This window comes from Plectropomus leopardus, chromosome 16 (genome assembly GCF_026936395.1).
Source record: "Plectropomus leopardus strain MGB_pleo_1.0 chromosome 16, ASM2693639v1, whole genome shotgun sequence".
NCBI lineage: Eukaryota > Metazoa > Chordata > Actinopteri > Perciformes > Serranidae > Plectropomus > Plectropomus leopardus.
The window spans coordinates 16891897-16919530 of NC_142191.1; the positions used below are offsets into that span (position 1 = coordinate 16891897).

General features: G+C 40.4%; 4 protein-coding genes across 4 annotated transcripts; 3 read left to right on the forward strand and 1 right to left on the reverse strand.

Moving 5' to 3' along the window:
• Positions 1 to 454: 454 nt before the first annotated feature.
• Positions 455 to 3478, forward strand: ttc32 (tetratricopeptide repeat domain 32). The gene is made up of 3 exons (XM_042503781.2): positions 455 to 617; positions 831 to 997; positions 2514 to 3478. Exons 1-3 carry the CDS (start codon positions 502 to 504, stop codon positions 2639 to 2641), a joined length of 411 nt encoding a protein of 136 aa, XP_042359715.2. The 5' UTR covers positions 455 to 501; the 3' UTR covers positions 2642 to 3478.
• Positions 3479 to 3616: 138 nt separating this feature from the next.
• Positions 3617 to 10709, forward strand: zpax1 (zona pellucida protein AX 1). Its single transcript, XM_042503847.2, has 21 exons — positions 3617 to 3771; positions 3858 to 3934; positions 4014 to 4109; positions 4191 to 4315; positions 5275 to 5418; positions 5499 to 5594; positions 5709 to 5873; positions 5958 to 6054; positions 6588 to 6805; positions 6886 to 7042; positions 7119 to 7327; positions 7426 to 7543; positions 8022 to 8221; positions 8292 to 8406; positions 8486 to 8655; positions 8725 to 8822; positions 8910 to 9040; positions 9739 to 9928; positions 10156 to 10297; positions 10396 to 10525; positions 10603 to 10709. Exons 1-21 carry the CDS (start codon positions 3752 to 3754, stop codon positions 10683 to 10685), a joined length of 2781 nt encoding a protein of 926 aa, XP_042359781.2. The 5' UTR covers positions 3617 to 3751; the 3' UTR covers positions 10686 to 10709.
• A 2241-nt stretch (positions 10710 to 12950) lies between these two features.
• Positions 12951 to 20111, reverse strand: LOC121955951 (uncharacterized). The gene is made up of 21 exons (XM_042504049.2): positions 19954 to 20111; positions 19813 to 19871; positions 19644 to 19730; positions 18902 to 19023; positions 18675 to 18815; positions 18419 to 18517; positions 18161 to 18331; positions 17705 to 17807; positions 17230 to 17450; positions 16638 to 16794; positions 16344 to 16555; positions 16141 to 16255; positions 15860 to 16059; positions 15623 to 15737; positions 15376 to 15545; positions 15204 to 15298; positions 14744 to 14874; positions 13717 to 13906; positions 13371 to 13512; positions 13189 to 13285; positions 12951 to 13044 (listed from the first exon to the last, which is right to left on the reverse strand). Exons 1-21 carry the CDS (start codon positions 19974 to 19976, stop codon positions 12974 to 12976), a joined length of 2721 nt encoding a protein of 906 aa, XP_042359983.2. The 5' UTR covers positions 19977 to 20111; the 3' UTR covers positions 12951 to 12973.
• A 130-nt stretch (positions 20112 to 20241) lies between these two features.
• LOC121955644 (delayed-rectifier potassium channel regulatory subunit KCNS3-like) lies at positions 20242 to 26955 on the forward strand. Its single transcript, XM_042503683.2, has 2 exons — positions 20242 to 24151; positions 24737 to 26955. Exon 2 carries the CDS (start codon positions 24741 to 24743, stop codon positions 26238 to 26240), a length of 1500 nt encoding a protein of 499 aa, XP_042359617.1. The 5' UTR covers positions 20242 to 24151; positions 24737 to 24740; the 3' UTR covers positions 26241 to 26955.
• The last annotated feature ends 679 nt before the right edge of the window (positions 26956 to 27634 follow it).

A 27634-nucleotide genomic window follows, 5' to 3' on the forward strand; every position in this document is an offset into this window, starting at 1 on the left:
GGCATCTGTATCATTATTTAAAAAATAATATTAGCGTATAGATATAATTTAGCCTATAATAGTAAAAGTAGTTATTTTTCAAATAAAACATAAAATCAATATGGTAAAATGTCAGGAAAAATATACAGAAAAATACAGCAAAAGATAAATAAGAACAAGGGGCCTACTGAGCAGAAAAGTTACCAGTCAGTGAACAATAATACAATAAAAAAAAAACAAGAAATACACAGAACAAAATGCAGAGAGAAGACTAAACAATATACATACACATCAAAAAAATAGCTAATTAAATGTAATGGTAATTTCCTTTTTAAAAATTCAAGGGACAATAATATATGTAAGTAAAATCAAAGTGATAAATTATATATTTACCTCTATTTTCGACTGTCGGTTGATGCTAAGCCACGCCCACTATAGACGCACTAAAACGTGATTGGATGTTCTTGCGTGTGACATCACATCCGCAGTTGTGAAAACACGACCGACAAACCTGTACAGCTCATGGAGGAAGATAATTCCCAAATACTTGAATATGCTCACTCTGAGTTTAAAAAGCACAACTTCAAACAGGCAGAAGATCTGTACACAAAGTTTATCTCTTCCTGCTTACAGTCCAGGTACCGTTTGTTCCTTTTTGGAGACGTTAAACGAGCTAACGGTCAGAAACTGAAGTCGAACTGGTGTTACACAGTTTTCTGTTACCTGTCAGATTGTGACCCGGGTTTTGCTAACAGTTAGCTAACCTTAATCATGTTTCTCTCTCTCTTTGCTGTCATTTAATTGCATGAATTAGTATAGAGGCGGTCTTTAACGGTGTCGTATTTTCTCAGGGAATGTGAAGCTAGTAGTTTGGCCACTGCTTATAACAACCGCGGACAGATAAAGTACCTGCGGGTGGATTTTCATGAAGCGGTGGAGGACTACACCTCCGCTATACAGACTGACAGCCGGTTTGAAACACCTTTCTACAACAGAGGACTCATCCACTACAGACTAGGTAAAGATACAAAGACACAATTTTTTAAAAATGTGCATATTTATTTAACCAAAAGTACCCAGTGACATAGTAGACAGCTCGATCATCTTCAAGCCTGCCATAGCTAAATGACTGACTTCCGCTCTGCTTCAAAATAAGTGTCAAAATTATGAGATTCAAATTTTTGCCCTTTGTGTTTCATTATTTAAAAAAAGTCCAATTGAATTAAATACATAAATGAATGAATAAGTATATGTATATATTCAAGGAAGACTTCATAGAAAACTAAACTACAGTTGTTTGATGCTATTACAAATAACAAATCCATACCAGTCAATGACCATGCCAGGGAATAAGTAGTTACAAGTAACCATTTGCAGTAATTAAATTGAAAAATAAATGTATGAATGAAAAGTCTATATCTATCAGAATGGACTACTTCCTGTATAAATGTAGTTATATGTGACATAGGTCATTTGGTCAAGTTCAGTAAGTCATTCTATCAGTCTGTTCATTCTGGTGCTTTACATCTTTTCTTTTGCTTTACACACACATATATATATTTATATATATATATATATATATATATATATATATATATATATTTATATATATAAGCATCGGATGTTTGATGTTTAAGTTAATCAAAAATGAGGATTTAATAATATGATAGCAATGGAGAAAAAAAGCAGCCTGTCTGTACTTGGTATCTGAAAGAAGAACAGTGAACTCAGGTTACAGCACATTATCACTCTCTGAAAGGTCAGAATTAGGTTTCTATAGAGCTTTTCTAGTAGACAAACTCCTCCCTGTGATACACTAGATACTGAGATTAGTGAAACAGTCAATGAAAAAATACAGCACTGGCTTAGCAAAGGAACAGTTCACACCACAAATAAAAAATATGCTTCCCTTCTGTGCTGTGATACAGTTGGTGTGTGTCATTCTGTAGAAAGAAAATAGTTCCTACATGAAACTGCTTGCAACGAGGGCTGCGGATTATCTTGAGTAAGCAGGTCATGATTTCTGAAAGGAGACATTGCTGTTTAGATTATCAAATATGTTTTTGTGGTGCAAGATTGATAAATAACACTACATGTAAGAGGAAAAATATGTACTTTTTAATTGTGAGTTGAACTGTCTCTTCAACGAATGCCTTTCCCACAAGCTTCCTGTTGGCCCTTTTTGGACAATATTTCTGCATTTTCATCGAAATGCATTCTGATGTCACTGATTGTTGGTGATTGAGGTGTCACTTGATATAGTTCAGAGAATATATTGAGTTTGAAAATTATTACTAAGTTCATAACCTATGGCATGATCTCAACATAAGGTTGGTTGATGCTGCACTGTATGTGTGTGGAGTCATTTTACTGTGTTCTTCTTGAAGACACTAGATGGAGCTGTGAATTCGCTGATAGCACTTGTGCTCATGCTGCCCAAAAAATAAAACTGCTGACTCTCAGCATGCCAGTTTGGCAGTGTTTTACAAATTATAAAGTCATAATGTATTTACTTTTTTTTTGTTATTTTAAAGGCTTTTTTGACGATGCCAAGAGTGACTTCCAGCAAGCATTAAAGCTCAATCCAGATTTTGAAGATGCCAAAGTGAGCCTGCAACAGACACTTCTGGACCAGCAGCACAAGATTAACAGGGGATACTGACAGAGTAAATATTTAATATATGCTGAAATCTGACGCATGTTTTGCCATGTGTTGTCAGTTTCAATTTATGTACACCTTTCATATAACAAATTTGGTTATTTAATCTGACACTCAATACTTTGATTATTTAGAGATATCAGCATGAAGATACACCTAAAAGTGAAATGCAAACAGCATAAAGCAACCAATGACACAACTAAAAATCAACCTATATCTTCAGAAACATTTGCAGTTTGAACAAATGAAAGGAAGTAGACATCCCAATGGATCAGGCGCGACGCTTATATGGATTTTTGTTAAGTGGAGCATTGATAATTCCTTTTCTGCACTGAACTGAGACTATTCCTGTTGGAAAAAAAACGTAATGGCCTCATAAAGGAAAGTATATCATTGTGTAAGTCTGCGAGTGGACGGTGCAGACTAATCGACCCAGGCAGGCGCATCATGTGGAACGATGAGCTTGAGTTTTACTGTCGATAGTAAATGTCAGTGCACCATCTTGAAGACACTGGGAGGAGGTTTATTATAAACAAACTGTAATCATGTGTTGGCATACAGTAATGAGGAGTGTCTCAGCTGCAAAAGAAAAATGTGTTTCATGTCTTAAATTGGGTATAGATATGTAAATTTCCAGCATACCAGCTACATAATAAGGTACAAATGTAACATATCTGCATTTGCCGGACTTTTTTTTTCTGGTCATTAGGTTGATTTTAAGGAAAATTCGTCCTAGATTCTTTTGACACAAGTTAAATAATTAAAAGAAATATATTTAGGTTACCAAACACAAATGTATATATGTTTGTAATGACTGAACAATAAAATTTTTTTAACACACTACTGATTAATGTGTATTTATTCAGTCTTTGTTGTAACAAACAGGCACACCTCAGCTCTCCCACAACGTGTGAGGTGGGTGGAGAATCACTGATGTCCCTCACCTGCTCATCGTCATTATCTGAAATATAAAACTGCTGGTGAGGCTTCAGTAAAGTAGTCAGCCCCATCACTTCAGAGGTGGTTAGTTGGGTGTGCTGGGGTTTCGCTGCCAAGCTCTGATAGTGATCGGATTCCTGGAGTTTTTTTGTTTGGCTGTGTCAAGACTGCAACATGCAGATGCTACAGAACATGTATGTTCATTTTTATGTATGTTTTTTTTTAAAGAATTGCAGCTGCCTACTTTCATGATTCTAAACTGTGTTTTGTTTGTTTTAAGTTTGATATGGAACGTGATGGCTGCAGTAATCCTCTTGGGTCAAGCAAGGCCAAATGTGAAGCTTAATTTGCAGTCAAGTAAGCTTTCACTCACATGGAAACACTTTCACCTTTTAAGCCAGTTTACACTCTTCCTCACGAGCTTTTTCTTTAACAGGCAGTGGTCTAATGTCAGACTGTGCGGCTAATCTCATGAGGATTTCGCTGGACGAGGCTCTAGCAGTGGGGAACCAGCTCGAGGTGGAGGCCACCAGTGAGTATGACACCTGCTGACAATGAGCAGATCGGTTCCTCACTGAGCTGATCCCTGTCATTTTTGCTGTTTTTTCTGCAGATGGCACGCAACACATTGTGTTAACACCAAGCCTTGCTGCTCAGTGTGGATATAGCATGGAGTCTGACCCATGGGGTAACACCAGAATCTACACGTCTCTAATGGGCTGTTATGTGGACAACAAAGTATGTTTGAGCTCAAACATTTCTTTATTTTATTTAACTTTTTCAGAAAAAATCTTAAATTTGTGCTGTGTCTCAAGGTGTACACTTTAACTGAAATGCAAAACCTTGCTACATTTCACATCAGACTTTATGAAAAGTAGATGCAATGCAACACATTTAATCATTCCCAATTACATTCAGTGTTTGACTGAGGTACACTGAAGAGGCTTCGAACCTAAACTCTGATTTGTAAAAGACTGATCATACTGTTCAACTACCCTGTGATCGTCTAAACTTTCTTTGTGATGGCAAAAAACAAAATGTTTGACATATTACCAATCAGACAATATTCTTCGTATACACCACTCAGAAACTTGACTCAAGTGTCTGACCCACGGTCATTAAGCAGATCTGTAGCAGTCTGCTTCAAGCTGAACAGAAAGACAACTGGACCATGCCATGGCATTAATTGTAATTCTCTAGCGAGAAAGCACTTGGTATGGTCCACATATTTCCTCAAGAGAGATTTAACTGGCAGGCAGCATTTCCCTTTATGTGCCTCCATGAAAGTGTAAATCAGTCAGTGTTTCATTGTGCTGTTATCTGCTTTTCTCCCACCTTCTGTATGCATGAGTCTTCTAGGACACAAAGTACAATTTTGTTTCGAGTTAAGCGACAAATGTCGAAGGAAAAAAAATCAAGGGGATTGTCTACAGGAAAACATACTTTTTTTTTTTTTTGTCTTTTACTAAATTCTTGCTAATTTTGGGGTCTTTTTTTTTTTTTTTTTTTGTTGTTGCTCATTACCTTCTTCCCATGTCTTTGATAAATCAAGTCAATTTGCTCATGTTCAACATGATGAAACTTTGAATAGTAAAGCAGCTGGAACCAGACAAAATTACTTGAAATTTTTGACCCCATTAATGCCTAAAATAGAGGCAAAAGTTACTGCCCTGATGCATTTGTTCTTTAATTTGTAGGACGATACAACATTTAACGTTGGCTTGAAACTCCGAATGTACGACCAGAGTCCATCCAACATGGTTACTCATGATGTGAAGCAGACTTGCAGCTACACTCGGTGGGCCTCCAGAGAGATTCTCTGCGACAGGAACTACATGGAAGTGGGTCATTTTATATTGATGGTTCTGCCTTTTTAAAATGTATGTGTGGTAACAAATACGTAAATTTTTCCTGTTTTTAGGTGTCAAATCACATGGCTAAACCTGAAGCACAAGCTGAAGCTAAGGGGCAGACTCAGGATGTTAAGGACAACTCCCAGATCAACACCATTCCTGATGTATGTTGCCTACAAATCGTTTGACTCAGTTCATCCTGCTCCATTTTTCATCGCCTTTAACAGTTTATTTCATCCTGCACTAAGATTTTTTTTCCCCCCTTCTCTTCTCCATAGCCCTCTGGTGCAGCACACGGTATCTGGAAGATGACGTTTTTCACCCCTGAACCAGTGTCAATGGTGCTAAAGGAGGCTGAACAAGCTGGCTATGGCGCCATGACAACTTCAACTCGTCTGGTTATGCGAAGCCCGTACAACACAGCAGAGACTTACTCGGAGGATGTAAGTAGCATGCACCCATCTCCAGTGTTTTTTTTTTTTTTTTTTTTTTGTCTCATAAATGAACTCGAACTTGACATCTTTTAGGTGGCTGGAGTACCTATGGAGGTTTTCAGGGTGAGCACTTACTACAAAGCACCACATGGTCTAAGTGTGGTGAACTTGGCAGCAGCTTGTCCCACAGGTGAGTCTCGAGCAAACAATGGACCTCAATCACTAGCAGTATTATCACTGTCTCAAAATCTTCGTGTCTTGTTTGACCAACATCTGAACTACAAAGCTCATATTACAAAACCCATCCAGAACTCTTTCTTCCAATTTAGAAACACTGCAAAAGTCAAACAAATACTATCAGCAAAACTTGGAACTGCATACTTTAGCCTTTTCTTGCTGAGGCTGTTGCAACTCTCTTAACTTGTATTGGTCTTCCATAGCTCGACTTCAAATGGTACAAAATGCAGCAGACAGTTTAACAATATTGAGTCTGCATAACCCCAATTCCTGCCTCCCTGTATAAGCTTCCCGTTAAACATTGGTTTTAAAATTTTACTTATCACTTACACGGACTAGCATGACCTGTCCCCTGCATATGTCGAGCCCCTGTTCCACTTCAAAGTCTCAAGGCTGCCTATCGGTTCCCTGCTATTTTAAATCCAGAAATGACCAATATTTTGCCGTTACTGCTCCCAAACTCAGCAGTTGCTTTGTCGTTAACAGGTGGCGTCCTCTTTACCGACGACGTCATCTCTTGGCATGTACCTCGCCGTGTGACTCCTGTGGTCGATGGCAGCTTTAAAATCCTAGAAATGCACATGGGCATCAATGGGCAGCGGCTGGATAAGTCTCAGATGGCTGCACGGGGGTACACACTGTCCACCACAGATTTTCACATCGTGATTGAAATCCCAGTGGGCTCGCCTGATGGTTACTACAAGGTGGGAAAGTCTCTAGATTTGACATGCAAGACTCACTAGTCCATTTGCATGTTTTATTAAAATGCCATGAATAATTGCAGAGCCATGCCCCAGATTACCAGTACCACATCATCTACATCGTGGAGCCCATGTTGGAGGTGCTGTGGCGGGCAGATGACACCCAAGATGATACCAGATACAAGGTTTTGTTCCCTATTACAACCCCTCTAATGCCTCGACCGCCTCATGTCCAAGACGGTAAGTCTGTTTTCTGGTAGACTAAAGAAACCTGGAACAGCTGCAAAGGTTTAAGCCTGTTTTCTGTCTTCTTCAGACACTGTCCCAGAGGCCCGGGTGTTCAGCGTTCACTTGGGGACTTTCCTTCATGATGTGGAGCTGATGAACATCACCTTCTCCACCGGGGTTCTGACTGTTGAGGAGAGCAATGCCAGAGGTTTCACTGTCCAGGAGCACAGATTCCCCAATGGATCAAAGAGTTTCTCACTACAAGTGCCCTTTGATGCTGATGTTGTCCTGACACACGTGTGTAAAATCACAGATGAAAAACGCTCAGCACCAGCTTGTTCTGCTTTAAAGTGTTTTCAGTGACATGACTACGCTCTTATTTTTTTTTTCTGCAGAATCCTGAACGTTTGGTTACACACTACTTCCTCCCTCTTATCTTTGGGTTTGTGATCCTGCCTGAAGAAACTCCATTCGCACACCCAGTGGATGTGCAGGCATCTCTGCAGGATGTTGGTGAGCTCATCAAAGCACAGCTGTTAAAAGATTTTAATATCAATCACAATGATCCAGATTTGTAAATCATGGGTGCATTCCAAATCACCTACTTTTACTTTGTAGGGACTGCAGCTGCTCTCAAAGTATGTAATATTGCATGAAGTATGCACACAATCGGGACATACTGCATCATAACGGATTTTATTTGTACAAAACCCCCCTTTTTTTTTTTTTTTTTTTTTTTTGCTTCAACTTTTGCAGTAAGACATTAGGCTGCCTATTGCACCTCTCACAGTATAACAATTTGGGTGCAAAATATAAATACTTTTAAATGTCAAATATATAATACATTTTCTTGCTGAAATCAATCCTGCTTGGATAATCATGGTTTTGTATGTATTGTATGGTTTTGGATATAAAACCAAGCTACAACCCCCAAAACATATGGGTGGAAAAACTGCAACACCTAAACAGTTACTACATTCTCTGCTTTTAGTGCTCCCCACCATCACTGGCACCTGTGACCAGAACCAGTTTTACATCAGCGTGAAATTTGGGAGTCATGGCCCAAATTTTGATGCCATAGTTGGACCTCGACAGCTGACACCGGACATGGCGGAGGAATACCACTTCCAAGAGAACAGCACACACTTAAGCCTCATAGTGCCGTACACTGCCAAGGACACAGTGTTCGAGGTATGTCAGGTAACTAAATATTCTCATCATAAATCTTCTGCTCTGGATAACTTCATCTCCTGTTCTGCAGCTTCTTACCACAGATTCAGTCAGAGCCAGACTTGACGTGCATCTGTTGGATCGCATCAACAGCTGGATGCTTGCTGATCTGTATCTGGCCTGCAATTTCCCCTTAACAGCAACGAGTAAGACATGAAGCATTTAGCATTTATTCTGCCTGGATTATTGAAAGTTTTCTTTATCTATTGTCTCTTTGACCTTCAGAGTGCTACCCCAACGGAACAATAACCGCTTTAGCCCTGAAGGTGGAATCGGTGCCCAATCTTGAGCCAAGTTGGCTGACTCTAAAGGACCAGTCCTGCAAACCGGTGTTCAGCGACGATCGGTTTGCCTATTTCTCCTTCAGTGCTGACTCCTGTGGGACCACTAGAACAGTGAGTCTAAGGTCACCTTAAATCTAGAAATTGAGTGCTTTTGTTTGATACATCTGTTCTCTTTTGTAGTTCTTTGACCACTACATGCTGTATGAAAATGAGATTAGCCTGTATTACAACAACAACAAAGGAGCAGCCTACACATCACCAATCGATCCTGAGTACAGGTAGATTTAAATAATCCCTTGATGGTATCATGTGATCAGTGACATAAGGTTAATGCCTGCAATGAAAGCTCCTCTTTTCTCTTCTAGGCAAACTGTTTCCTGCTTCTATGTGGTGAATGAAACTAAGACTGTTGCATTCAGCTCGAAACAAAGAAGCTTTGAACCCACAGCAGAGATTGGCTCAGGGCAGCTAATTGTCCAAATGAGGCTAGCCCAAGGCAAGATTCTGCTAAATCCCTTATTTTGTTTCCATACATAATGTACTAAAACAGAACTCCAGTGTTTTTCAACCCTGACTTATTTTTTTCCTGTCTCAAATAACCTATGAGAACATTTTTTTTTTTTTTTTTTTCAAACTGGTCCAGTATTGAGGCTATACCAGCTGCAATATAACAAAGGAAATTTTGTCCCTTCATGTTCACCAAAACTGCTTGCTTTTTTCACTGACAGGCTGATTGTTTGTCTTACATTATGGAAAGGACACTCTTGATTTCTCCATAGGGTTTTGAGAAATGTTAATGTGGGCCAGCCAGTGGCAAAAACATGCAGTATGTTGCATTGACAGCCTGTTTCACCACTGCAGCACTCTCACTACTGGAACTTTTTTTTTTTTTTTTTTTAAATTGTTGTTCTCAGTCACTTAGAGCCTGTTTAGACCTGGTACTGGCATGCTTTTGGTGATAGGAACACAAGTGGACAGCCGAGACGCTTCGCCGTTCACACCTATGCCTATTATGTGTCTCCAGCTGACCATTTGTGTTCAGATTTCATTACGCATAAATACCACATGCAAACAGGGCCTTGGACCCAAACATGGAGAGATTGAGGTCAAGATTGAAAATGCAGCGTTCCCCTTACCAAGCACTAAATGTCTCTCCATGCTTTCTTTTTAATTAATGGAACTGTTCTCCTCCAGATTCATCATATGATCTCTTCTACCAAGCACAAGATTATCCAGTAGTGAAATATCTGAGGCAGCCTCTATATTTTGAGGTGCAGCTGATGGAGTCCACTGACCCACAGTTGGAGCTCATTGTGGAGAACTGCTGGGCCACCCTGCATGAAGATAGGATGTCTCTGCCCAGCTGGGACATCATTGTGGACAGGTAAATGGCATAATCTTACACAGAACTGAAGTACCACTTTCAGTTTCTTCACAATTTTTTTTTGCTTCCGTTAGTTTTTTGTTTTTTTTTTTTTTTGTCCTGTTTGAATGTAACAGTTTTGAGTGGGTTGCTCAGAATATACTTTGTGGAGACTGAGACTGATGTTCCATAAAGTAAAATCCCAGTTTCACAAGTTTGAAAGCTATAAAGCTTTGTTCTTTCACTAGCTGTGAGAACAGTGAGGACAGCTACTTGACCATTTTCCATCCTGTTGTGAGCGATGCCAGGATTTCAGTCCCATCCCACATCAAACGTTTCTCTGTGAAGATGTTCACCTTCACTCAAGAGGAAGAAGTTCTAAAAGACGAGGTAAAACCCTCGTACATTCAAATGAGGCGTCTGTTGGTCTCAGCATGTGGTGCAGTTTCATGTAGCCCTGTGTAATAAATCCCTCTGTCTTTCCACAGATTTATGTCCACTGTGATGCAGTGATATGTGACACAAACAGCCAAGCAGACGGTTCCTGCAGAGGCCAGTGTGTGCAGCCTGCAGGCGTTGGTAACTCCAGACATCAAGGGATAAAAGGATTGAAAAGGGGTAAGTTTTGGACTAAAACTTTTGAGTGAAACTTTTAATGTGAGCAGTTGGTGATCTATACTTGTCTTGTGTTTCAGAGCGAAGAAGCTTGGACTCCACCCTCCAAAGGCAGATCTCGTCTGGACCTATTCTCATATTGAACACAAGGTCAAAACTCTGAATAAACGGCAAATGTTTCTTAAAACTTGTCCAGAATGTTCCTTTGTCTTAAAGATCCATTTTCTATCAAAGCTTTGAATATATCCTTCGCTTTCCAACCTGCATCACATACTGTAAAGTCATACTGTTATTTGCATGTAACATCACATGCTATCATAGATTGCAGTTAAATTTATGTCTACCACTGTGTTGTGTAGTTACCACCATTGCTGTGCATCTCTTCTTCACTTCTTTCTCTCTACTGTAATTGTTTTTTACAACATCTATTGCATATGTCTGTCCTGGAAGAGGGATCCCCCCTCAGTTGTTCTTCCTGAGGTTTCAACCATTTCCCCCACGTCATAGTTTTTCCTTAGTTGATGTGAGGGTCCAAGGACAGAAGGATGTCTGACACTGTAAAGCCCTCTGAGACAAATTGTGATTTGTGATAATGGGCTTTATAACTAAAATTGACTTGACTTGGCTGAAGTAAATGTTGTCTGAAGCCTACATGACCTAGCATTCCTGCTCCTTAATGTTTTTGGAGTGCTGTTGCAGATTGGCCAGATCAACAATAAGTGACTTTATGTATACAGACAATGTGAACACTTAAAGGCTTCAAAGAGCAATTTTTATAAATTGTTCAAGGTTAACTTTGCCATGATATGATTCCATTTGGTAGCTGAGTATGGGCTGATGTGCACTTATAATGTAGTCATTTTACAGTTCTTTAAAGGAATGTTAACTCATGGAGCATCTCCTCCGGAGCTAAATTAAAATGTCCTATGTACTTTCACTTTAAACATCTAAAATATGGCTTTGTGTGTCTGTGCAAAGCTGGCCCAGAACAGTGAGGCTGCGGTAAATCCGGTATACATTTTTCACTCTTATCGTCGTGGTATCCAGCTGTGTAGATGGTTATGATGCCAGGCTTATCTGCCTCATCCCAATATAATGAATGTAATTGGTGCTCACAATTACATTTGTAACCTCAATGACTGGTCTTCTAGATATAATGTCCTAGTAACCCTGGATAATCACAGTTTCCACTAGAACTGCTTTCTGCAAAAAATGGTTCCAAATATTGATGGTAAAGGTAAAGGATATTTATATAGCACATTTCATACCCAGAGTGCTTTAGATATTAGTCAAGTCAAAGTTCATTATCACAAATCATACCTCAAAGGGCTATACCAATTTCAATTTCATAGGTAAAACACATTATCACAAATCACAATTTGCCTCAGAGGGCTTTATAGCCTACAAAGTCCCTCCAGTGTCTGGACAGTAGTGTTTGGATTATCAAGTGGTTCAATGTTGCTGAGAAGAAATAAGTACATATAAAATTTGCCCTCTGTATACTGTGTCCACGTATTGTGATACGTGAATGTACAGCTTAACAATAGACTGAAATGCATTTCCTGATCCATTTGGAATATGTACTTTCTGTCTGTTTACACACTCAGGCACCCCAGACATACATCAGATATCAGAGTCAGGGAGCTGCCACCTCTCCAGCCACCAGTCCACACTCTGCATCTGGTCCATGCTACCTCCTCCTCCCAGTTCCCATGACTGAGGTACGAATGCTCCTGTACAGATTATGCACTCTCTAAAATCACTTAATTTAATTTTCACATAGCAAAAACTTGCATTATGTGTGATTTACCTAAAATTTAACTTTCATCTTCACATGTAAACATTTAAACATTTAAATGAACTGCATCTTAGTTTATAGTTGCAAGTATCTGTAGATCTTAAGGTTTTTGGTAAAATCAGGTATTTGCCATACAGGGTGCTGATTTTACAAGAAACTCAAAGTAGAATCCTGTGACCAAATATTTATGTAAGTTAAAATTTACAAGCAAAAGGTCCATTGTTGCTCCATAATTTACTTATTCACTAAGGTTATTTTCTCCCTACATTTGGAACAAAAGCTGCACTAAGATGTTGTGGGAACACTTTACAACAAATATGCAGACTTTATTCCATGAAAAACTTTTGCATATCATGAATTTAAACTTGTTTGCAGCCTGTTTCACAGTGGTCACCTGCTGTTCTTTGGCTTGTTTACACCTGTTCATCCTTCACTGCTGTATATCAAATTAGTATAATGTTCAGATACAGATAGACTCCCTCTCCAACTAACACTTCATAGCTTTAAGTTTAATTAGTTACTCAGATGGGACGTCATCTGATTTATTACAGTATTTCTGAATTACAGTTGGGGAGTAAAAAAACAAAAAAAACCCCAAACAATTCAAAGAAGAACAAAGCAAATATGAAGTCTTTTTAAAATCATTTATTTTGTTAATTTATGAGTATGGGTCCTGTTGACACGTGTTTGGAACCATGGCCGTCTGAAACAGCACGTTTTTGACCTGTGGAAGAAAAACAAAATATCTCAGCAACTTCATACATGTGTTTACTCAATCGGACAACACCAACTATGTAGTATTTTAGGCTTTGTCCCATCCCTTATATGATCAAACAAGTGGAAACCTTGTGCGTCAATGAGGTCATACCTTTTATCCTGTCGTCTGGGTTTGAACACTGCACATTACAAGCTCCACCCACTGGATTTCTGGCATCACAGACCTCCACATCACAATGGACAAAGACCTAAAAAATATGAATGGAGATTTGTTTGTTTTCTCAAACCTGAAGCATCTAAAAAGGAGCAGAGGAGTATAACTGTTGAAATTACCTGCTGATTTAAATTATCTTTGTCTCTGGCGAAGGCAAACATTGGTACCTCAAAGCGCTTAAAGTTAGAAGGATACTGAACTCTGGCATCAGGCCAAACAGGATGGAAGATAACCTGGTTAGGGTCCTTTGGGTTTGCACAGCTGGGGGAAAAAAGACAAAAGATAAAATACAGCTTGAAAACTTTAGAAAGTGCCCACAAGTCAATTTTAATCGGTTAAAGAAGTTCAAGTCTGCAAAATGAGCACCCCCCTCATTGGAAACTGTCCATTGCCTATATTTCAGTGTGACTGTTACATTTTGTATATGTGGGCAAATGTCCCAGCAGGGCAAGATTAATAAGTTACCCGCCAACGATGAGGTCCCATCTGGGTCGGGATGTCCTGTCGTCCTCCAGCGTCGCCCAGCAGTACACCAGCTCCAGTGATACATCAGGGTTTGCAGACGCCATCAGTTCCACCTCAAAATACAGTGGTTGTTGTAGGTACTTTGCCAAGGGATAATCCTCGACCCTGTGAAACACGCTGTAGGAGTCGTCTAAGTGGGAACAGATAGAAACGTGCAAAAACTGTGTAAAAAGTACATCATCGCACTTGCCAACTTGGTCATCATGATGAAAGATTTAAAAATGAGTCAATTAACTTTATGTCAGAAGTCAAATTACTTTGACCAACATTATTAGTTCAAAATCAATTTGTGGGATTGGCTCCTGGCTTTAGAGGACACCATTGGTTTACTGATTAAGGATCATGTCGTTTTTAATAACCTGTCTCTTTTTGTCTCTAGGAGAATTTCATCACAATCCAAGATACCCAAAAGCCTCCATTTCAGGTTAGTGAAAATCTGATCCATGTCCCTTTGCATGAAGCTCTGTGTTTAACATGTTGACATGACAGGAAGCAGTATTATTGTCCCCAGTTCTTAAATATTTGCTTTGGCTTCAGTTTGGGAGAGAATAAGAATCTAATGTTGGGAACATGCAATCTTGGAACCTATCGCCCATCGGTCTGGTGACAATAAAGCCTCTGGTGGCAATTGCCAATTTTCCCCAAGAGATCCGGTGAAACCAGCAGATATCTGGGCCAGCACTTCCTTATTCAAGACGCAGTCATTGTTTAGTTTGATCAGCAATTCCAGACAACATTTTTGCCAGTGCGTGCCGCTTCTTTTGCTCTTGCCATGGACTGTTGACCTGTAGGCAACCAAAGCCCACACAAACATGATTGGCCAATAGGACTATGAACGGAAACTCAAAACCCCTCCGATTCCAAAATGTTGCGCTGTGCCCACAGATTCTGCATACTTACGCAAATATCAATTTATAGAGGTTAGGAAACATTAAAATAATGATACAATGCATTTAGAACTTCTTACCCGTAGCAAGTCTAATTTCAACTTGCAGCTCCCCTCGTGCATTTTCAGCATATGCTTCACTCCTGCGAGGTCTGGTGTTAAAGGCCACAGCGTGGTTTGTGCTGATGTCATAATAACATGAAACCTTTAGCCTGAAAGAAAAAAAGGACAACCCAAAAGATGAGACTTGACTTAGGTGGTATAATTGATCAAAAATGTTAGTCATATCCATGATCTGACTTCTTGATTCATCTTTTGTCCAACCTAAAGTCCAAAAACACAAAAGATTCTCAGTTTATTGTCACATTAAGATAAACAAATGCAGCCAAAGCTCAAATTAGAGAAGCTGGGATGAGGGGATGTTTGGCACTTTAGCTCGGCAATGACTTAGAGGATTAATCGGCAAGAAATTAGGTGATCACTTGTTTGATTATTGACTCTCAGTACAGCTCAGTGTTTTTAAAAGTTTCAAGACACTCACTCATACTCCGGCTCGTCTGACTTTGATTCCCTCTTTGTTTCAAGTTCATCTGGCAGAGAGATTTCATTTTCATACCGCATCATGTTGGGCAAAAACTGAGAGAAAAGAAAAACTTAGGATCAGTTTCAGTGTTACCATGTTACAGAACAGTTCTTTGATTGCAGACTGTTACCTTTCTGGTCGTCCCACAAGAGTTGGCAGTGAAGACAAAATAAGCATATTGGTCGTTGCTGTAGATGGGACCACAGCTGGGGTCACTGAGGGTGAGCTGACTGGGGTTCAGACTGGGTACAGACTCCAGTTTCAGAGCTAGAGCTGTCATGGTTCCATTAGGGAAACACTCTGAAGGACGAGGATCAGACATTAGTATGCATTGGGTGATCCGTCTGACATTAGAAACATTATTTTGTCTAACAAACCAGTCAGCGTTGTGATGAAGTTGCAAGCCAAAGAGAATTCTTTGATATTTGTGTTGGTTTCTAGATTCCTCAGAGCCACGTCGAGTCTGCTCCTGATGGATGATGACTCAATGGCCTGAGAGTTGTCAGAACCAGAAAAGGTTACTTTATGTGAAGGGTGATATCTCAAACAAATGTGCAAGGATTCATTGTAGTGCCATTTATCACTTTGGTTAAGAAAGCACATTCTGATTGTACCTCAATCACAACATCAGGGGAGGAAAATGGAACTATAAAACTGAAGTGTGTGCCGTTATCCATGAAACCGTATTGCTGAGCCAGGATGGGGGTCAACATCTGTCTTCCCACTACGGTTTGAAAGTTGATGTTGTGGGTCCCGTATTTCACCAGGACATAGAAGTTTTGATGATCACAGCCACCAGAGACAGAGGGAGGAACTGCAGAGGAAGAAAAATAAAAATTTAGAAGAGTTTTGCCCAATTTTTATGAATGAATCCATCATATCTGTGAGTACACACCTATGTCTACTAATCTAGCCTCCAGATAAGCAGTGTGAGAAAATGGAGCAAACTCTGGAAGGACCACCAAGCCAAAAGTCAGGTGAAGAGAGTAGACTGTAATCCCCATTTCCCTCTGTCGGGAAATACAGAGCAAGATTAGCAGCCATTATTAATTTTTTTTTTTTTTGCATTTTATTCCCCAAGTTGAAAGTAAAGCTTACCATCTGTAGTACGGCAGGGTCCGTGAAGGGCAATTCAAGTGTGAAGACCTTCGAGCTGCTGTTAGGGGACATGTGTTCCAGGACATTAAAGCCTCTGACAATGCAGTCTGCCACAGACAAGACCTCAGAGGGGAAGGTGATGTTTATTAGCGCCACATCAGAGCCAAAAGACCCGAGCAGCACTTTAAACATCCGCTCCTCCGGAACAGTGTCTGCAGGGCAAAAATACAGAGGTATGAAGACAGCTTGCAATGTATTCAAGAGAAATTCAGAGTGAGGATAGTAAAGACTCACTATCAATAACTTGTGGGGGTTGAGACAATAATGGTGTCGTGATGGGAAGGAGGACTTTGTATCTTGTGTCCTCGTGAGTAGTGTCTTCAGTCCACAGTAACTCGAGCATCGGCTCAATTGTATAAGTAGTAAGGTAATGACCGTCCTGAACGTGACTCTGCAAAATCAAAAATCCTGCATCCATTATTGTGTTTACAAACCCAGATGTAAAAAAAGTATATGCATATGTTAAACACACTGAGGGATTCACAAAAAGACTGCATGACTTTTTTTTCTTTTTCTCTGTGCCATTGTGCTGCTCTAGACGCATTTATTCTTTGCCCTTTGTGTATGATTGCAATAACCCATGTGGCAAATTGCACTTAGCTGCTAACCTTTTTGGGCTTGTTTGCGCTGTAGCGCAATCTTTTGTGAATTGGCCCTTGAGACAGTGCGCGTAGTGGTTATAATAAATCCAATTCATGTTCCTGTCGGATGCAATCATTCCTTTGAATTTGCCCGTCAATCTTGCTCTACCAAAGACATATTAGTTGCACAAAATGGTTATTGTCTGATGTTGGACCTAAAACATTTGTAAAAAATAAAATCTGACCTTGAAGTGGCCTCCAACAGCCCCAACAGGAATTTCAACCATGATGTAAACGTCATTGACAGACAGGGAATAACGTCTGGAAGCCATCTCAGCAGCATCAAGCCTCTTTCCATCCACACCCATGTGCACCTCCAACAGTTTAAACTGGCCAGAAGAGATCAGAGGGTCAATGTATCGTGGCAGGAACCAGTTGATTGCGTTTGGAGTGAAGAAAACACTGCCTGCACACAAATAAAAAACACAGAGCACTCATGAGGAAAGACCAAACATGGACACAGACGACCTACAGTCAGGGCCAAAGTTTTACATAAAATGAGGTCATGAGTCCAAGTCCTTCTAGTGGAGAAATTTAATGGCCTCATACTTAATTTGAGCATTAAATCTAAAAACACTGGAATCAGGAATAAAATACTGTCATGTCAAGTGTAAAGGGGACCTACTACTACGGCCCTGCCTACTGTTCTCCAAACATTACCCTCCAGTATTGGGCACGCAGCTCCTGCATCGATTTGAGTCGCCAGCCACTTCTTCTCAAATATTGTTGAGGTTTTGAGCACCGTCATAGGCACCCCTGCAACCTGTGGGGTGAGGTTACAGAACATGTAAATGCTTCGTTTAGTTCATTTAGTGCCGTAACAAAAGATCGTTTTATCCCTCACGATATGGGTAATTCAACATAATGGGGAATATAAATAAATAAAAGTAGCCTACTAAATGTGTTTTACCGTGCCAACTGGATTTCAGACAAAGTAATCCATTTAAAAGGCAGCCTGATTACATTACGTGATCTAAATCCAATAGTTTACTGGCTGCAAGTGTAAGCAAGTAGTGAGTTATCTAATGGGCTGTGTGTAATTTAACCAGAGGCTGCCCGAGGGGCGACATATCAAGTGAGGCTTGTTTAAAATTTAGTGAACCGCGGTCCACTTACATTCTGGGTGTATGTTTCAGCTGAAGTCTTTGGGCTTCGCAGAACCAGTCTTGTAGGGGTGTTTGTGATCCCGTAACCACTTCTCTGGGCCTCGGTCACCTTCATGATCCTCTCCTCAGGAGTGAAGAACACGAGGGTTGTGATTCTGTATCCTGCATCTATGGGCTGTTTCTGTGAGGGAAATAATAGACGTTAAATATATATAAAAAAAAGAGGCTTTTAGAGTAAAATAAAAAGGGCAAAATGAGCTCATCTAACCTCAGCAGCTCGTCGAGGATCACCAAACTTTGAATGAGCCCCTGCGATGGGATGCTCAGGTAGGGCGTAATCATCCGGAGCTGCCCTCTTCACAGACACCTAGAAAATGAGGGCACTCCATAAGTGATGATCAATCTCCCGCTCTCCCGTCTGCAGTGACATGAAATGTACCAGCCTTGATGCTCATATGAGACATAAAGCCACTTATCATATAGACTGGAACATGACCCCTGAGAGTCCTGCTGCGTTCACTTGCCTCCATATAGTCGTGGTCACAAACTATTTCCCTGGAGGCCCAGGCAGCATAGCGGCAGGTTTCAGACACCTCGTACAGCTCATCTACCATCCGGTTCCCATGCAGTCGAAGATTTAATTTTGTTGTGAATGTTTGATCGCCCTTGCAAACCCACAAGACTTGAAATGATTAGCACGTTAAAATATACATTTGGTGCTCTGTTAAATCAAATCTCCAGTCTTGTTTACCACATTCTGAGCAAAGCAGTTTTGAAGGGAGGCATAAATCATGGTGTTTCCCAGCTGGTCCATCTTCATCCTGAAGCCACACTGAGAGGCTAAACTCGGTGTGAGAAGGATTGCAGAGTTATCTGAGGAGGATAAAATGAACAGTTAGAAGGAAGAGTTACACTTATTTTATTCGCTTATATAAAATTGTGATTCATGTGATCTGTTTGTTTTGATCACTGTATTTCAATTGTAATTTGGCAACGCATGTCAAATGTCCTGCCAGTAAAGCCTATTGATTTGATAAATGAAATGGGAAAAAAAGTTAGACCAAGTGAAAAAGCACAATTCATTCAGAAATCTGTCTTTGGTGAAAGCGCTTTTGAAGTTTTTCTTCCTGCATCTTAGTTTCAGCTACAGCATCCCTTTAAACTAGATTGTGTTACAAGCACAGGAGATTTTAAAAACAGGATTAAGGACAATTTGACCACCAAAAGCATACATCTCGTAACTCAACACTGCTAATATATATATTTTTTTTGTAAATCGGCAGTTTGTTTCAAGTCTATTGCTTGCTTGGGTTGGGGTTTGTTTGTGGATTTTTTTATGCTCTTTTAATGTCTGGAGTTGTGTTGTTAGTTGATTTATTCCTTTATGTCAGACTCTTTCTGCTGCCATCTTTCTCTGACTCCCCTGCTTTTGAATCTCAATGGGATTATTCCTGGTTAAACAAAGGTAAAAATAAAAAGTGATCTGAGCTTACTAATAACAGCAGACACTTCCAGAAGATTTCCTCCAAGTGGACTGAGATCCACACGCATGACGTTCCCCAGGCATTTTGAATCGATATCTGTTATCAAACATTTATATTAGTTGGCTAAACAGCATAAAGTCAGATTAAAATCATATTTTAAAAAGTTACAAAAACATACTTATTGAGGACTTTTTTTGTGCCTCTATGTTCACGACAGCTATCATGAGGGTCAACCACCTGAAAGAGATTAATTTTCAAAGTTAGAAGAAAAATCTAAAACTTTGAGATAAAGTAATAAATAAAAAACAAAACCACAAACCCCAGTCCAACTAAACGACCCATGGCACAGGAGGTGGGAAACTGGGAACTGCAGAGTTCCTGCTTTTGCTGTTTTTAAATAAGCTCGTGGAGGTAATGAACTATACTCCTCCTTTGGGCAGGAGGAGGCAGGTTCCTGCTCAACAAATACAGCCAAACGCAGGTGGCTCCTATTACAGCCTGATGGGGATAATTGTCTGGGTCAGTGTCTTGTGATCTGAGGTGAGTCTGAACATGCTCTGCAAAGAGGCTGATTGTTGTAGGTGACTTAAAGGTGCAGTCAGCGATTCTAATTCATACCCAGTCCTAGGTGTCATTTATGCTGGGGCTATAGGGGACATTTTGTCTGATTTTGTCTTCATCACTTTTTAAAGGAATAATTTGTTAAACAGAAAAATAGTTTGCACCAAAAAAATGTTAACTAACAAATGAGAATGCTTTGATAAATAAGAAAACATTCAAATACAATGACACAAATGTGTATTGTCCAAAAAAGTAACCTAAACTTTAAAGAAAAAAATCCCCCCTCACCTACTGATTCTAAAATGACCCCAAAAATGCGTCAAACATGTTCTTCTTGTCCAATTTTTCTGTTCTCTCTCTGTAAACATAAGAACATGAGCTATTCAAATCCAGGCATTTATAAATTAAGTAAAATGAACTGATGCAAATGCAACAGGAATAAATTAGATGAAAAATAGTTTATCTGCAGGAGAATAATCTTTTAAGGGCAACATGCCCATGAGCCTTACTGCATTATATTTCATTGTATTTTTCACCTGTTGCCTGAATACTGCGTTTCTCTTTACATAAATAATTAGATTAGTTAACCTCTTATTGTCTTCCATGACCTACCTAAAATGATTTCACAAAAGCACCATACAACATTTTTTAAATTATTAATTATTAATTATTAATTATTAATTATTGCAAATGCCCTAAACCAAAATATAGCACATTCCCCTCTCCTGACACCCACACACAGAGGCATTTCTACCATATGATAAACTTGAAACTTAAAATGCACCAGAATGCAGGAAATTAAGTATTTCATGCTCAGATTTTCTTTCAGGAGAACCCCAAATATCTTTCATATGTGTCCCCCCATATCTGAAACAAAACCCAAACCTCAGACTGAGCTACACACCACTATTACAGCTGAACAGCAACAGGGGGCGTTATGCTCGTGCAGATGACAAAGGAAAGGCCATGTATAAAGAGAAGGGCAGAGGGACAGTAAAACTTGCAACTGGTTTTACTTATCTGGACCGCTAAAATATTAACAATCTTTCTTCAGATTCACTGACTGCACCGTTACATTGAAAGAGGTCAATTTTATGCGAACTTTGTCATCCCCGCTATATGTAGATGAGCAAAAATGTGTACTAAATTACACAATACATCTTTAGAAAATATTTTTTACAGAGAGAAAATGAGGGTCCCCAGCTACACTTAAAGACACTGTGCATCCTCAAATCTACGTTGTTTTGGTGTGAGTAAAAGAGTGTTGGAGATGTCGGCAGTAGAGATGTCTGTCCTCTCTCCCATATGATGGAACTAGACACGTCTTAAATCCAGAAAATCATAACCCTGTTACTCAAGATAATTCACAGACCTTGATGTGAAAAATTGAGGGAACTTTTTTCTTTCTACTGAACTACACCTAACATTTTTTGAGGCTTTGAGCATCACAAGCCCAATGCCATGTAGTTCCAATATATTGGAGAAAAGTCAGACATCTCTACAGCCAATATCTCCGACACTCAGCAACACACCAAAACAATCTAGATGAATTATTGGACCAACAGGTATAGGAAAAAATATGTAGTTTTTTGGTTGAATTTCTGTCTCAAATTATGGATGCTGCCAGTTATGGTCAGCGCCTTAACCCCTAATCTATGGAGAACCACAATTTTACGATTTTCATGAGCCAAGACAAAGCAAAATATCTGAATTCTTACAGCATTCTTACATTCTTACAGGAGATCATGTTTTGGATTTTTGCCTGATAAATGGCTTAAAACATACAGTGTTTATGGAGAACTACTGATTTATATTATGTTGCTCAAATTATAATTCAGCTCTCAGTTCAGGGTACGACAGCAGACAACTTTTATCAACAAACCCTAAGAAGATTCACGAATGTGTGTTTACCCTGATGACACAGAGAGATGATAAAACGCCACATTGATTTTAGGAGTAGAACAGAGACAGTCCACAAACAGCCTGGAAAGGTTTGATGCTTTTAGGATTTTATTTTTATGCTTTGAGCAGCACATCTGACTTGGAGATACTGAGATGTTTTTTTTTTTTTTTTTATGGAAGTCATAAAATAATGGATGGAAACCCCCTCAGCTATGACACAGACAGAAAAGCTACATTATTTCATACATTGCAAACTGTCAAACTGAGTGCAAAAACTACCAATAATAGCTTCTATGTTTTAATGTGCTGCCACTGTAAAGGTATGTTGTATCTGCCCTTTGCTGCCAAATACTGTGTTACTGCCTTCTTTGGCAGCTAGCCTGGCAGCAGTGCTTTCTCACAGAGGATTGAAACGTCAGTGTGATTTTACCTCCTTTCCCCTCCAGCTGCAGACAAGCTTTGGTCAGCTGCCTTTAGTTGCAGCACAATCAAGGGATTAGACGTAATTTTAAAATTGTGATGACGTATGTGAAACAGGGAAGGTCAGGGGTTCTTCTCCAGGAAATATTAAGCATCAAAGACTTAAAGGGATACTTCACCAATTTTCAACCAGCTTTGTATCAGAACATTGTGGGTAATATGTTGTTATGAACTGTGTTTCACTTTCCTCTATCTAACCAGTATCTCGATATCCATCCTCCTGCACTGCCTATTTCTCCCATCAAATTTTTTTTCAGAAACATCTTTTGATTCCCTGTTTAGCCGTAATAGTAAGAGTTTGTTAACAGAAAGTGGACGCCATACTGTTTCCTGCAGAATAAGAATGAAGGCTGAAAAAAAACTGAGATCAAACTGTGAAACTAAGCAGCTCTGATCAAATATAAACCAAGTTTCTGGTACTGAGTTGCATATTTTCTTGCCCCAAATGTTTTCAGAAACATGTTTTAGCTTACCGTTTACCGTTTGCAATATGACATCATTTGTTACCAGTGGGCCATGCTTGTGTCAAAGTTCACATTATGTCACCTTCCAGCAGGCACTTTTATTGGTGTGGTGTGGCGCAGTGCATTTCCAGGCATTACATTTTCCTATGAAAAGTAACGCACCCAAAATTGTACATATCCACCTTTATTATTAGCCAGAAATTTGTGTATATCCCATGTATTTTGAAAAACTGTGATCAAGTCATCAGTGTGCTTATGGTAACTGTACCACAGTAGCTGTAATTGTCTAACCTAACCTCTGCAACTTTATGTCAAGGATGTAACATTATTCAGTCAATTGTAGCTTTTCCTCTTCTTGTACAAAAGTGAATACCATCGTCTTTTTTTCCTGTTTTCTCTCGTCATGTAGCACCAATTCCAAAAGTGTTTTTGCATCTCTCTACTGCATAGACAGTATGGTTTGATGAAAAGACCATCCTTCTAGTAGAGGAATACTTCTTTAATTTCCTACATTCTGGTTTTTACAACCAAATTTGAACCTTTCCAGCATTAATTTAGGGTAAAATGCCTTGAAATGTTGAAAGGGAATATGCCCCCCCCCCAAAAAAATCTACACCTATGTCCAAAAACACAAATTGATGCATTTTGCATCTATTTGTGTTGCATAAAATGCATAAAATTTTGCTCTCCTTACAAAAAGAAAATGATATGATCTCACATTAAATCGCAGATAGGCCTATTAAATATCTCAACAGACCTAGAGTTCAGCTTTATTTAGGGTCATCAGGAGGCCTATTACAGCAATTTCTCACAGGGTGTTCCCGTGAAGTCCCCCTCCCTCCTCTCCTCTCCTCTCCTCTCCTCTCCTCTCGTCTTCTCTCCTCTCCTCTCCTCTCCTCTCCTCTCCTCTCCTCTCTCGCCCCTCCCTGTTCCCTGTAAAAGGGAACAATCTGCCGCTGTCCCGCCTCCAGCTCGTCTTGTCCCGTCAGAAGCAACAGCACGGCTGCTCTGCCTCCACCGACCTTCCTCTCTGCTGCACTTAACAACAATGTGAAAACTAAACCACCCGGATAAAAGTTATTTTCATGGAAAGAAAGGCTCCAAGTGCAGGTACGTTTCAGCTTCATGTTTGTATTCACTTTTAGTAAAATTAAAAATAATTGACTTATTTGTAAATAGGGTTTGGTAAAGAGAAAAAAAAAATTCATGCGTGTGTGCATCCAAACCAGCAACCAAAGCATGTTGCTCTGAATTTCTATAAGAGCAGATATGAGGAGTATAGTACAGAAAGCAGCACATGCTTGTAAACAGTGTTTGACTTTAATAATTGCTTGAAATGTTGTGTGGGTTCAATTTCAACTTGTTGCCTCTCATTTCCTCTGAATTAGTTCGGTCCGCTCTGTAATTTGATTCTTCTGGTGATAATCCTGTACTTGAGCCCTGGAAGAAGTGACAGCACCTCACGCCTCCTCACTCACTCCAGCTCAAGCCATTTCCTGTGTGTGTTGTATTGATTTTTTTTTCCTTCAGAGGACTAATGTGTTCTACAAACAGTGCAGTCAAATATGTCTTGATCGACATCACCTCCACATAAGCGTACCACTTACAATCTTGACTGTACGTGCTTGTGGGGCATAAAAAAATCTATGAAGCTGACTTCATTTCTGGTCATAATGTCTCTACGTTTTTTATCAGGACCATGGGGTATGGGCAAATCCTCCACCGGCGGGGGAATGAGGAGGACCAGGTCCACCTCAACGTGGGAGGGGTTCGACATGAAGTGGACGCGGACATGCTGCTCCGCTTCCCTCACACGCGCCTGGCTCGTCTGCTGCGCTGCCAAAGCGAGGCGGCAATCCTGGAGCTGTGTGACGACTACAGCCCGTCTGAAAAGGAGTACTATTTCGACAGGAACCCCCGAGTTTTCCTCTGTGTGCTCAACTTCTACCACACAGGGCGCATCCACATGATGGAGGAGGTGTGTGTGTTCTCCTTCAGCCAGGAGATCGAGTACTGGGGGATCCAGGAGCTCCACCTTAGCCCCTGCTGTAGCTATTGGTACCACGAGAGGAAGGAGTACATCGAGGACAGAGACTGGGATGTCAGGAGCGACGACCAGCATCAGCCGAGCATCGACTCCTCTTTTGAGGAGCTCTCTGCTCTCGATAAAGACCTGGCCAAGTTCAAAGGTGCCTGGTGTGCGGAGGTGAGGAGCTACGTTTGGCTCAGGCTGGAGGATCCGGCTCACTCACGAGGCGCAAAGATCATCGCCGTGGCTTCCCTCAGCCTGGTGTTGACCTCTATCATTGCCATGTGTGTCCACAGCATGCCTGAGTTTCAGCAGGTGGACGACAATGAGAAACCCATCGAGGACCCCGTCCTCACCATCCTGGAGGAGATCTGCATTGCTGGCTTCTCTGCTGAGTTCATCATCAGACTAATTGTTGCTCCTTCCCGCAGGAAGTTCCTCGGAAACCCCCTAAACATCATCGATGTTGCTTCCATTTTGCCATTTTACGCCACTTTAGCTCTGGAGACAGCTGACGAAGAGGTTGCAGAGGAGAACGAGGACATAGAAAACGTTGGGAAGGTAGTGCAGGTTCTGCGCCTAATGAGGGTTCTTCGAATCCTTAAACTGGCCCGCCACTCAATTGGGCTGCGAGCGCTGGGTGCCACCGTGCGCCACAGCTATCACGAGGTTGGTCTGCTGCTTCTCTTCCTCTCGGTGGGGATCTCCATCTTTTCCGCCCTCATTTACTTTGCAGAGAAAGAAGTAGAGAGCTCAGATTTGGGGACCATCCCGTCAGGGTGGTGGTGGGCCACGATCACAATGACCACAGTCGGTTATGGCGACACCTGCCCGGAAACGGTAGCAGGGAAGATAGTGGCCACCTTGTGTATTGTGTGTGGTCTGCTGGTGGTGGCTCTGCCCATCACCATCATCTTTAATAAGTTTTCAAAGTACTATCAGAGAAACAAAGCCATGGAGGGAAAGTGTATCACTAAACCTGAGAGACAAGACCCCGAGCTCCCTCATTACAACATCAGAGACCTCTTCACAGGAAGCGTGTATCCCTTCATAGGAGGTATCGCGTTCAGGAACAGTGTGAGCAGCGCTGGTGACGACACAGATGCCTCCAGTCTCCAGGACATAGAGGTGTATGATAACGACACTTGTGAAAACGGGGCAGCAAAATGACATTTCCTGCCATTTCATTTCCTTTATGACTACAAGTCACCCCGTGCCTCTCAGGGCAGAGCGCTCCATCACTGACCCTGCCCCCCTGCACTGTCTTCCTCCTGCAATTTGACAGAGAATTATTGTGGCCGTGAATTTTTTTTCTTTTTTTTTCTACGAGGGAATAGCTTGTGAAATATACGGTGTCGCTAAAACCAGGAAATCTAAAGGGAATTATCTGAGCCTTGCTCAGAGGTTTGAAAGCCCATTTTCTGCTTGAGGAAACGGCAATGATGCATGTAGGAGGCCATAATGTTAATGTTTTTTCAAAGTAATGCCCTGTATTGATTTGGCTGCTCGCTGAAAGTTCAGACTGAGAATTCAGCGAAAGTCTAGGATGACAACAACACTGTTTGATGTTTCAAAATGGTATTATAGACCTCTACGTTGACTGATGTTACACAGTCTGCATGAGCAAAAATAAATGCATTTTTGAAAGAGTTATAAATTATGCAATGTTATTGATGCTGATGAAGAGAGGCCACACAGCACAGCTGTGGAGAGCACTGATTTGCCAGGTTATTGTTATTAAACTTTCCTGTTGGACATTTTTTTGGCATGCAGGGTGACTCCTTGGGGGTTACTCATGTGGACATTGAATAAAACTCAGAAAATCTGAAGAGAAATGCCTCTTATTTGTGACATGCTCATTTGACATGGCATCTAGTTTTATGCTACTAAGAAAAGCCCTTAAAGAGATATTCCTGTCTTTTTGATGTGGGGTTGCATGAGGTACTTATCCACGACAGTGTGTTACAAACAGTAGATGTTAGTCGGCATGCCCCCAATTTGGAGAAGCAGGCAGGAGTCCGACATGGAAGCTTAGCAATGTACTGCTGTGCAGGGGGTCAGCAACAAAACGTATTTTAGCCACCTAAAAAAAAAAATCAATATCAATTCAAGTGTGTGCAATATTTAGGGTATTTGCAATACTTTACTTTTCTGTTTATTTCACTGAACACAGGAGCTGCTGATATACTGCTGCTTTGATCAGTTAGTTTACGTTGTAAACCTTTTAAATGTCAAAATCACACTATAACACAAACTTACTAACCCATTAGGCAGCAGTGGACCTGCGGCTGTGATGTAAAATCACTATTTTTCTCAGTGGAGTCTGGCTTTGAAGTGAACGATATAATGGCCTCATTTTTTCGTTGAAAATCACTGTCTGACGTTAGGGTAAAGCAGTGAAAACATTTTAAAGATAGCGTACACTTAAACTGATATAATTTTTAGGTGCCTAAAATACATTTTGTTGCTGACCCTTTCACAGTTGTACTTGCTGAACTTTGGTTTCAGACTCCCTAAACTGTGGGTGTGCTTACTGACATCTACTGCAAGTAATATACTGTTTA